This window comes from Sorex fumeus, unplaced genomic scaffold (genome assembly GCF_029834395.1).
Source record: "Sorex fumeus unplaced genomic scaffold, SorFum_2.1 ptg000122l, whole genome shotgun sequence".
NCBI lineage: Eukaryota > Metazoa > Chordata > Mammalia > Eulipotyphla > Soricidae > Sorex > Sorex fumeus.
Window position 1 is genome coordinate 13,800,582 of NW_026606179.1, and position 12,140 is coordinate 13,812,721.

The 12,140-nt window shown below is 47.2% G+C and overlaps 1 protein-coding gene across 1 annotated transcript in view; it reads right to left on the reverse strand.

The window, feature by feature from the left end:
- MEIOSIN (meiosis initiator) overlaps positions 1–12,140 on the reverse strand; it is a 39,345-nt gene that overhangs the window by 12,382 nt on the left and 14,823 nt on the right. The window contains exons 4-5 of the mRNA XM_056135595.1: positions 11,587–11,709; positions 1,981–2,071 (exon numbers count right to left, since the gene is read on the reverse strand). Of these exons, the coding sequence (XP_055991570.1) occupies positions 1,981–2,071; positions 11,587–11,709 (214 nt within the window). The remainder of the gene's footprint in view (positions 1–1,980; positions 2,072–11,586; positions 11,710–12,140) is intronic.

The following is a 12,140-nucleotide window of genomic DNA, read 5'->3' on the forward strand; positions in this document are numbered from 1 at the left end:
GGACTCTAGCCTTTTGATAAATTGAAGTCTTATAAACTGCAATGTAAAAGTGATTTTCTGTAGTCTAGAGTCCTATGTGGGGGCTGGAGAGATAATAAAAGAGGTAAGACACTTGCTTCAGGGGCCAGAGCGATGATAGTACAGCAGATAGGGCATTTGCCTTTGATGTAGCTGACCTAGGTTCAATCCCTGGTACTTCATATGGTCCCCTGAGCACCACCAGGAGTAATTCCCAAGTGCAAAGCCAGGAATAACCCCTGAGCAGTGCGGGTGTGACCCCAAAACAAAACAAAGCAAAATAAAAAAAAAAAAACACTTTCTTCACATGTCAATGATCCCAGTTCAATCCTTGGCATCCCATATAGCCCCCTGAGTGCCAAGAAGAAGCCCTTCTGAGCATAGAGCCAGAAATAGCTCCTAAGCATTGTTGGATATGGCCCAACTTCCTCCCCCTTTTTTATTTTATTTTATTTTTTTCCTCCCCCTTTTTAAATAAAGATTGTATGCAGAAGGCAATTGGATATCATTCTTCCAATCATCAGATTTCATGATTGAGTCTCCATAATAGATATTTCAAGAAGGTTAGCTGTGGGGTCACATTCCAGAGACTTTCCAGAGGTAAGATTGACAAGTCGCATAATGGTTTCCACAGAGGGAATTCATTGATTAACAAACATCTCTTGAGCATCAAGTGACAGAGCCAGTGAGGGTGCAGCGTCTGGAATGAGACACAGCTGACTATCCCTCTCTTTCAGCCACCAGCTTGCTGGGGCTCTGTGCAAGATCCGCTTGTGTTTTGTTTCAAGTCAAACAAGAGAATGCAGCTGTATGTTTCTCACAAGCCTGGAATGTGAGACACTGGGCACTCAGGGTCTGCCAGCTAGCATCTCCATCAATGGAGAGCAGTTGTTATCTGCTGTACACTAGTACCAGAGGGTATTGGGCATAGCAATTTATCTATATGGTCTTTGTCATCCCAGAATTCTTTATCTAGAGGTCAGGGACCACAGGTATGTGAAGTCTTATTTGCATACGCAAGTGTTTGATCCTCAGCGTTGCATGCCTTCTCTCATCCCCAGCACTGCTGAGTGTGGCCTTGGTGGCCCCCAGGAATTCCCAGTTGACAAGGCTGGAACCATAGTACAGCGGGTAAGGCATTTTCCTTGCATGTGGCCAACCCTGATTTGATCCCCAGCACCCCATATGGTCCTCCGAGCCTGCCAGAAGTGATCTCTGAGTACAGAGCCAGAAGTAAATCCTAAGCACTACCAAAGATCCCAAAACAAAACAATAATAATAATAATAATAATTCCCAGATATAATATTAAAGGGGTCAGAAATCAGAAAACCATCACAGCATGATATGCAGAGAGCTTTAATGGTCACAGGGAGGAAAAGCCAAGGTATCAATAGGGTGGGAATGGTTCCAGGATGATGATGTTAGCTCAGCAATAAATACATTGGTTTGCTACTGGGGACAGTGAAGCTTTAGCTACACCCACTTTTTGTTTTGGGGCTACAATCAGTAGTGCTCAAGGCTCACTCTGGGCTCTGTGCTTAGGAAGTACTCCTGGAAGAGCTCAGGGATCATATGGGGTGCTGGGAATCGAACCTGGGTCGGCTTCATGCAGGACAAGTGCCGTATCCACTCCTGCCCTAGCTATGTACACTTTGTGGAATTATAGTCACGGGTCTCAAAACAAGGAACTCAAGCAGGAAATTAGCATTAACCCAGGCCAATTTGGCTTTTATATTGTTTTGGCTTTCTAAGCATTTGGGGCAGTCATCCCCCGCTGCTATACCCTTGGCCCCCAACCCCCATTTCCCAGCTGAGAAACTGGAGGTTGAGTAGCTGAATGACCTGCCCAGTGGCCTTGAACTCTCACTCTCGAAGCTTTGTGGTTGCCAGGATGATGACCTTTCCCAACCCCTTGCCCGTTTTCCCATGCCCACAGCTAAGGAACCCCTCCAGTCCCCTACCTTGGTGAGTTTCTTATTGCTGGTCTTCAGGGCTAATGGCAGCAACAATGCCAGTTCTTGTAGTTTGCTGGTGTGATTTTTCTTCTGTTTCCTGTTTCAGAGTAAGAGTATTGGTTAAATGAAATTTGGTACATCACTCCCAAAGTTCAGTGACCCCCATCTCAGGACCACTGCCCACCCCAAGCGCCTGAGATGGAATCCCAGGCATTACGTAGACTTGTGGAAGTCCCTTTTCCCTGTGTCCAGTCCAGTTTGTCACCAAATCTTGCCTATTGTACTCTAATCCTTTCTAGCTCCACCCTGCCCTAGTCTATGTAATGACACCCTACAAGGCCTCCTCTAAATCTGACCATGGGGGTTTCTCATCTGTGCAATGGCAACGAGGATATTCATTCAGGCTCAAAGAATCACCAAGAAGACTGGAAAATTAGTATGGACTAAGGAACCAGAGAGATAGAACAGGAGGTAAGGGAAGCCCCTTGCACATGGCCAACACCACTCTGATCCCTGGCACCACATGGTTTCCAGAGCACCACCAGAAGGAATCCCTAAGAACAGGACCAGGAATAGTCCCTGAGCTCCTAAGCACAGAGGGTGAGTGACCCAACCCTTCCTCATCACTAAATATGAGTGTGTGTTAAATCACCTAACACAGAATCTGATAGATTATTTGCCTAATAGGTACTTCAAGGCTCTCAATGCCATTCTATTATTAAGAACCAGGGTTTTTTTGTTCTTTTGTTTTTGGTTTTGGTTTTGGTTAGGGGGGCCAGTGGTGCTTTGGGAGGGGTGTTCCTGACTTTGTGCTTAGGAGTCATTCCCAGTGGTACTAAGGACCATACAGTGCTAGGGATCAAAACTGGGTCTCCTGCATGCTGCATTTTGTCCCAAAGATCAAGTTTGTTGTTTTTGTTTGTTTGTTTGGTTGGTTGAATTTCTACTTTTGGGCAACACCTGGCAGTATTTAGGGGCTACTCCTGGATCTGCATTCAGAGATGCAGTTCCCTGGTGGTACTCAAGGAACCATATGGGAAGCCGGGGAACGAATACTGGTCGACCACGTGCAAGGTAAATGCCATACTCAGTGTATTATCTCTCGGGCCCTCAGCTAACCATTCTTGTCTCATCTCTCACTTCCTTTGGTTCTCTCCCAAGAGTTGAACCTCATACCACAGGGCAGGTGAGGGGCCTCTACTCAGGTTCCCCAGCACTTGCGCTTCTCAGATTCCTGCAGTGGGTTGTGAGCTGGGAGGAGAGCACCATTGTGTCTCTAGCAGCTAGAAAAGCCTGGCGCATCTCCAAAGCATTCACTGAATAGTTACTAAATGAGTGGATAAAATAAGGGCATGAAAGCAGTTGACTCCAGAGCAGCTGCAGACTTCTGGGACAGAATCTCTGAATTCATAATTCATCATGTAGTCACACACATACACACACCTCCGCCCATCTCCTAACAGATGGAGACAAAAAGCAGTTGGCGCCTCTCCCAAATTACACACCACTGCTGCTGCTCATCTGACACTTTTGGGGATGCCCAAACATCCCAGTCTCCACTGGGCCTTATCTCACCCTGCTTTCAGCCTGTTCAATTGGCCCAGAAAGTCTCCCCAGACCTCCCTTGCCAGCCTCCCTTCCTCTAAAGCCCTTGGTATTTTGTCTATCCACAGCCCAGCCAAACTAAAAGCACTCTTTTGATTATGGATATATATTTAGTTCCTCCCCACACCCCATGAGCAGACACCTCCTCTTAATCTGGCTCTGTGTCCAACACCATAGAAAGGGACAGAGGTCAAAGTCACTGCCTTGAAGGAGGGGAGTTCAATGTGGGGGAGTCTTATGTCAAACCAAATCTTGGAACTGGAGAGATAGTACAGGGGAGAGGGCGCTTGCCTTGCACTTATCCAACCCCAGTTTGATTCCTGGCACTGCATATGGTCTCCTGAGCACTGCCAGGAGTGACCCCTAGGCACAGAGCCAGGAATAGTCCCAGAACCAATGGTTGTGCCCCTCCCTCAAAAGATACTCTGTCATTCCCATTCAACATTTATATATTAAACTCGTACTGTATGCCAGAAACTGTGGTGGATGATAATGATAAAACCACTTAAGAAAAGAGGGCTTAGATGAGGCTCAAGTGATAGAGGATGTACTCTGCATGTACACAGTTCTGGGTTCGGTTCCTGGCACTGTGCAATCCCATAAGCATGGCTAGGTGTAATCCCAGTGCCTCACCCCAGCACTGGTAGGTATAATCCACATAATAATGGGAGTAAAGTTTTAAAAAACATACAACTACTTCTAGAACCCATGGTACTTTGGGGGACAAAACCAATAATCACATCATCACATAAACTTTAGAACTAGGATCAGAACTGGCGATAAACTTTCTGGGAAAGAGGAAGACTAAAAATAAAAATGCGGTGTTTTGGGGCTGGAGTAATAGTACAGAGGGTAGGGTTCTTGTCTTGTACATAGCTGACCTGGCATCCCATGTGGTCCTGAGCACCGCCAGGAGTAATTCCTGAGTGCAGAGCCAGGAGTAACTCCTGAGCATCGCTGAGTGTGACCAAAAAGAAAAATAAATGGGATTCCTTGTTCAAGGATTAAGAATTTCAAGGTGCTGAGAGCAGAGTATTAAGCATTACAAAATATTACATCAAGTTCTTCAGCCTATGAAGCTGGTCTTTATGAGGACAAGAAAGATGTTACACAGCATTATGGAAATTTTCTTTTGGGGGGTGAGCACATCCAGCTGTCTTAGGGATCACTCCTGGCTCTGCATTAAGGGGTCACTCTTGGCAATTCTGGGGGACCATATGAGTGCCTGGTATTAACCTGGTTCAGACGCATGCAAGGCAAATGCTCTACTTGCTATCATTCCAGCCCAGAAACTTCTAATAAGAGGTTTTAATTTTAATCTAATTAATGGGGTTTTCTATTATTGGAGCCTGTTTAATTAATGAGGAAGTGAATTTTGCATGAACCTGCTCTGAAGGATGAGAGGCTGAGAAGCAAAGTATTGGAAAGAGGCAAAGAGAACACCTCAGATAAAGGAAGTATGTGCAAAGGCCCTGTGACATAAGGGAGCACAGAGGATTAAGGGAAATAAAACTGGAGAGTCTGGAGCAAAAAAAAACAAGATTTGGGAACAGATGAGCTGGTGACAAAGGCCAGAGGAGGTAAGATTTATAGGTTCATAAATCTTTGCCTGTAGATTTGCCTGTGTCCTATGACATGAAGATTCATTAAATAGCTTTATGGGGGAGAGGGAGCTGGCTCAATGAGGTGAGACAGATACTATGCGTGTGGGATGCCAGGTTGATTCCTGGCACTGCATGAATCTGTAAGTAGTACTGAAAGCAGTACCACTGGGTGTGGTCCAAAACCAAAACAAAATAAAAATTAAATCAAAAGGCTTTATGCAGAAAATTACATCATTTCATCCCCTCATAACCACTGTGAAGGGGGCAGAGTGATAATACAGTGGGTAGGGTGTTTGCCTTGCACACGGCTGACCTGGGTTCGATTCCCGGCATCCCATATGGTCTCCCAATCACCGCTAGGAATAATTCCTGAGTGCAGAGCCAAGAGTAATTCCTGAGCATCACCGGGTGTAGCCCAAAAAGCAAAAAGCAAAGCAAAACAAAACAAAACAAAAAACACTGAAGGGACCTGAGCGATAGCACAGCAGCTAAGAAGGTTGCCTTGCATGCAATGATCTGGTTCAATCCCAGCATCCGATATGGTTCCCCTAGCACTGCCAGGAGTGATTTTGAGTACATACCTAGAAGTAACCCCTGAGCATAACTGGTTGTGACCCAAGGAGGGAAGTTACCGACTATGAATACATGAGACTAGACTACATAAGGTCAACTGAATAAGGGAATGAAAGGGGAAAAAATCCATTTTCCTGGTCAAAATCACAACTTTGAGGGGCTGGAGCAATAGTACAGTGGGTAGGGTGCTGGTGTTGAACATGGACAGTCCAGGTTTGATCCCCTACATCCCATATGTTACCCCGAGCCCACCAAGAATGATCTCTTAGTGTAGAGCCAGGAGTAAGCCCTGAACACTACCAGGTGTGACCCAAAAGCAAACAAACAAATGAAAAAAATCACAACTGCGGTGCAAGACTGGGTGCTAGGGTTCTAGTTTGGTTGGGGGCTGGAGCGACAGCGGGTAGGGCGTTTGCCTTGCACGCGGCTGACCCGGGTTGGATTTCCAGCATCCCATATTGTCCCCCCAAGCACCGCCAGGAGTAATTCCAGGAGTAACCCCTGTGCATCGCCGGGTGTGACCCCCCCCCGCCAAAAAAAAAAGCAAAAAAAAAAAAAACCCTAGTTTGACTTTTAAAGCTCTCTCTAGCCCCAACAATATTTTCATATCACTTTCCATGAACCTTAAAAACCTCAGCAAAAAAGGGCTGGAAATCAACTGCAGTCCCTGGGTTTTGCAAAACACCAAGAGAAACTTCTGTACACACATGAAAGTCCCAGAAAAAAAAATATATATGGAGAAGAGTGAGTAGGAATCAGACCCCCGGCTTCCCCTGGGCAGCAGTTTGAAAGGTGCTCACAAGGGCCCCTTCCCTCCCCAGGTTGCCTGGACGGTTGTACTAGATGGTTCTGGTTTGGCAAAGTTCTGTTCTCAGAGTGTCTGTGATTGCCACCCACCAATCCCCGCTGTGCCCTCTCAGTCTGCAGGGAACAGGTTAGTTCCAGTCACATGGGTACTTTTCCTGCTTTCTCTAAACTATCAAGTTCAATTCTGCCAGGGGACCATTACCATTCCTTCCATCTGGAATGTTCTTCAGGCTGGATTTCTGCATGGCTGGATTTTTTTTCTTTGCTACTCAATGCTGTATTCAAAAGTAACCTCTTGGGGAAAAAAATTTAAAAGGAGGGGCCGAAAGTTGACTCAATAATGGAGCCCAGGCTTTGCATATAAGGAAGCCCAGGTTCAATCTTTGGCATGGCATGATTGGTTCAATCCTATGCACAGTCAAGAGTGGCCACTGAGGGGCTGGAGCGATAGTACAGAGGGTAGGGTGTTTGCCTTGCACGTAGCCGACCCGGGTTCGATTCCCAGCATCCCATATGGTCCCCTGAGCACTCCCAGAGATAATTCCTGAATGCAGAGCCAGGAGTAACCCCTGTGCATCACCAAATGTGACCCAAAAAGCAAAAAAAAAAAAAGAAAAAAGAGTGGCCACTGAATACAAAACTGGGAACTGCGGAAAGCACCCAGCATTTCCAGGAGTGGCTCACCCATAAATATGTACACAGAATTATATAATATTTTGGGGGGCTGGAGCCATACCAGGTAGTGTCCAGAGGCTACTCCTGGCTTTGCTTTGTGCTCAGAGATCACTCCTGACAGTGCTCAGGAGAACTTATGCAGCAGGAGTAATTCCTGCTGAATTCCAGGCAAACACCTTAGCCCCTGTACCTTCTCTTTCACTTTCTCCCACCTTTTTCTCTTATTTTGGCCACACCCAGCTATACTCAGGGTTTACCTCTGGCTCTGCACTAAGGGGTCACTCCTGACTGTGCTTGGAGGACCATATATATGCCAAGGATCAAAGCCAGGTCAGCCATGTGCAAGACAAGCACTCTACTCTCTATATTATCACTCCGACCCCTCCAAAAGTTTTTTAATTAAAAAAAAAATAACCTCCTCAAGTCAGAGAGATAGCTTAAAGAGCTAGAATGCAAGCTTCGCATACAGGAGTCTGGGTTTGAACCCTGGCACATGGCTCCCAGGTAATCCCCTGAGCCCTGCTGGGGCCAAAAATAAAATAATCACTTAAAAAAAGACCTTTTCTAACAACATTTTAAAATCATTTTTTCCATTTCCTTTATCAGCATCTGAAATAATATTTCTTTATTAAAAACTCAACAAGGTGTCCAGAGAGATAATACAGCAGGTAGAGAACTTACCTTGCATGTGGTTAAACCTGGGTTCAATTCCCAGCATCCCATATGGTCCCATGAACCCACTAGGGGTTACCCCTGGGTGCAGAGTCAGGAGTAAGCCTTGATCACTACTTAGTGTGGCCCAAAGTTTAAAAAGTTAAAAATGAAGAGAGGGCACTTAAGGAAGACAGAGAAACAATGCCTAAAAGTACCTAGAGCTGATCTTTGCTAACACCTCAGAGTTTTCTCATCTTGAAAATTGGAAGATGAGGGGGTCAGAGTGATGGTATAGTGAGTAGGGTGTTTGCCTCGTATGCTGACCCAGGTTCCATCCACAGAATCCCATAGGTTCTCTGAGCACTGCCAGGAGTAATTCTTGAATGTACAGCCCTGCTTACTGCTGGGTGTGGACCCCCAAACCCCCCAAAAGAAAGATAAAAGAAGATGGTGGTCAGGCCAGAGTAGGGCATTTCCCTGCAAATGTCTGCCTCAGGGTTCAATCACTGGCACCCCATATGATCCCCTAATCACTGTCAAAGTGATCCATAAGTCCAGAGTCAGGAGCAAGTTCTGAACACTGCTATGTATGACCCAAAAACAAAAAAAAATTTTTTAAAAGAAAATAGTGGTGGGATGGGGGGGTGGGAGAGATACTGGGATTAGTGGTGGCGGAGAATGGGCACTGGTGGAGGGATGGGTACTCAATCATTGTATAACTGAAACCCAAGCACAAAAACTTGTAAATCTATAACTGTACCTCATGGTGTTTCACTAATAAAATTTTTTTAAAAAATGGTGGCAATATCTGCACCTACTTCCTTGAGGATTAAAGAATATCATATGAGCAAAAGGACTTAGCAGAGAGTCTGGCCATATCAAATGTTCTATAAACATATTGCTATCATTTTTCATCTAGAATAGGCAAGAGGTAAAAGGGAGGAATCCTTACCTGTCATCAGGACTCTGGGCTCTGGATTGCTCAGGGGAGCACAAGTATCTGCTGGAACTCCACATCTGTAAAGAAGGAGAAAAAAGTATTAGTGACCTCTGAGATGCCAACCAGTACAGGTGGTATGATGGGCAGTCTTTATTGTTCCCATGAGGAACCTTTGAGACCTCAGAGTTTCTGAAATAGAATCTCTGAAGCCACAGAGACAGTACAGGGGTTAGGGCATGAGTCTTGCACCCAGCTGACCCAATCTGATCCTCAGCCCTGTATACGCCGATCCTAAATACTATCAGGTGTCTCCACCCAGACACCCTCCCCCCCCAAAAAAAAACACAGAAAACAATACAGAGTCCCTAACCCCAAAAAATAAGACTCAGAGCCCAAATTAACATCTGAGGTCCTAACTGAAATACATGAATTCCAAACTGCAAATGTGATTCCTTAAATTATGATCCAAACTTGAAACGAAAGGCAAGAGATTGTCAAACCTGGACTCCCAGACATCATTCTCAATATTGGGGTGTCAGCCCCTGAAATGGCAACTACTTAGTCTAAAATCCTTGTCCTGAGCTCTGTAAAGAGCAATTATGAAGATACTAATACTTGGGGCTAAGAGGTGGCCAAGGAGCTAAGGCACTTGCCTGGCAGGACACCAAATCCCTATTTGATCTCAGCAGCACAGATAGTCCATGAGCACCGCTAGGGGTCACTCCTGTGCACAGAACTGGGAAAAGGCTTGGTGCCCCACTGGAGGAGACCCCAAACCTCCAAAAATACTAACAAAAATACTAACACTCCCCAGCACCATGGGAGCAGAAGCCTAAATTTCAGACTCAGCAGCAGTAGTCACTGGGAGTAGGCCCAAGACTCCCTTAGCACTGCTTAGGAGCCCCCAATAAAAACCCTGATATTATTACTTTATATTATTATTATTATTATCAATTTTTTCTTTTTTTTTCTTTTTGGGTCACACCCGACAATGCACAGGGGTTAACTCCTGGCTCTGCACTCAGGAATTACTCCTGGCGGTGCTCAGGGGACCATATGGGATGCTGGGAATCGAACCCAGGACGGCCACGTGCAAGGCAAATGCCCTACCCGCCCTGCTATCACTCCAGCCCCTATCATTATTTTAACTTCAGGGTGAAACCCAGCCATGTTCTTGGTGGGCTGGAGTGGGGAGTGTCAGGGATTGAACTCTGGTTAGCCATGTGTAAGGCAAACACCTTACCTGCTATACTATTGCGTCTCTCCCACAAAAACTGATTTTAAAATAAGAAAATCAAAAACTCAAAAAAGAAACCCTCTCAATGTTGTAAAGAGGGGACAAAGCCGTACTATAGTGGGTAAGGCAGTTGCCTTGCGAGTGGCCAACCTGGTTTAGATCCCCAGTATCCCATATGGTCCCCCGAGCATCACCAGGAGTAATTCCTGAGTGTAAAGCCTGAAGTAAGCCCTGAGTACAGCTGGGTATGGACACACTCCCTCCCTCCCAAGAAGAAAGAATAAAGAAGATGATGGTGGGACCAGAGTAGGTAATTTGCCTTGCACATATCTGACAAAGAAATGATGAGATCTGGGGCTAGAGCGATAGTATGGTGGGTAGGGTGTTTGCCTTGCTCGTGGACAACCTAGGTTCGGTCCCCAACATCCCGTATGGTCCCCTAATCACTGCCAGGAGCAATTCCTGAGTGCAAAGCCAGGAATAACCCCTGTGCATCGCTGGGTGTGACCCAAAACTCAAGAAGAAAAAAGAAAAAAAAAAAGAAGAGAAATGATGAGATCCCCAAATTATTAACTTCTGATCAAATTATTAACATCCACCCAGGCAGAGATCACAGACCACAACTTCCTTAACCCAAAGTCTAAAACCAGAAACCCAAGCTTCTCCACAGCAAATCGCAGCGTCCGCAAATGGCTTTAGAGCCCCAAAGAAAGACCTCCAGACCTCCAGACTGCCATTTTAACCCCTCAGCACGTGACCTGCCCCCACCCCCACATACACACACACCACGCCTAAAACTGAGATCTGACCTGGGAATCCTACCCTGAGACTCCAGTGTTTCAAACTGAAGCCCCACCCTCACCTCACTGTGGGAACTCCAGGACCTACAACTCCGTTCCGTGACCTCCACGGCGACTCCACACCCTAAACTTACTCCTCAGACTCTTCCTGAAAATGGCTGCGTTCCAACCTCTTCGGAGGCGTCAATCCCTCACAGACTCCACACCCCCATGCCCACGCTCTCTCCAGAGCTCAGACCGCGGACTTGAAGGTGGAACTGAGGCCTCAGAAACGCTTTGGAGCCCCCTCCCCCCGTTAGGGTCACTGGATCCCATCCCAGTTTCTCATCTTTATAGTGCTCCCCGCTCCCCAACAACTTTTCAGATTTCCAAACCAGTTCTATCGCGACTCATTCCCAAGACACCCTCCCAACCCTGAGACCTCAGGTGTGAGACCTCCAACGCTAATCAAACCAGCCCTTTCACCCTTAAGGGTCCCCCAAAGTAAGTCACTCTCAAGCCTCAAACTTTGTTTCAGGGAACCTCCACGCCCACCCCACCCCCAAAGACGCTGGAAGCGAATCCTCGCTGGCTAGAGCCCAAGGGGGAACCTGCCGACCCGTCCCCGCCAGCCTCCAGCACCCGCCTCAGGACGAGTGAAAAGGTGTGAGTCCCACAGCCCCCTCTTGTGTCGCACCGATTCCACACCAGGGCACGGGAGCCCAAAGGGTCTCACACTTGTCCAGATTAGGGTCCTGGAAAGGTGGCGAGGCGCCCGCGAGCCTCAGGTTACCTCGGCTGTCGCCCAGGACGAAGCGCGAGGCTCGAAGCTTCTGGGCTTCCAGAGCACTGAGGCGGCAGCTGAAGAGGAAGTCGCGCCGGGGTCAGGCCACGCCCCCGTCAGTTCCCGCCAAAAGCTGGACTAGACTCTACGCACGCGCGAAGTGTCCCTGAGATTCGGGTACAGTGACAGCGGGACCTCGCGCTCCTGACAGGCCTTCATTTGCACGCGGGAAAATGCCAGCCAATCAGTGCCTACTTCGTTGCCGCCTTTTTTTTGCTGGCCAATCCTGCTTCGTTGGGTATATTCCTCCTGGCCACGCCTTCCGCTCGCTCTCCCTCCCACCATCCCCCTCCCCGCCAGCTCCTGGATTGGTAGGTCTGAGGGAGGAGGCGGTGCCTCTTACCCTTTCAGTGTTTGGAGGAAAGATCTGGCTTGTCTGGGCACTCAGGAGAATTGCTGTCCAACCTTTTCCTGCAGGGGGAGCCTGCGGTGGGCCAACCATGAGGTT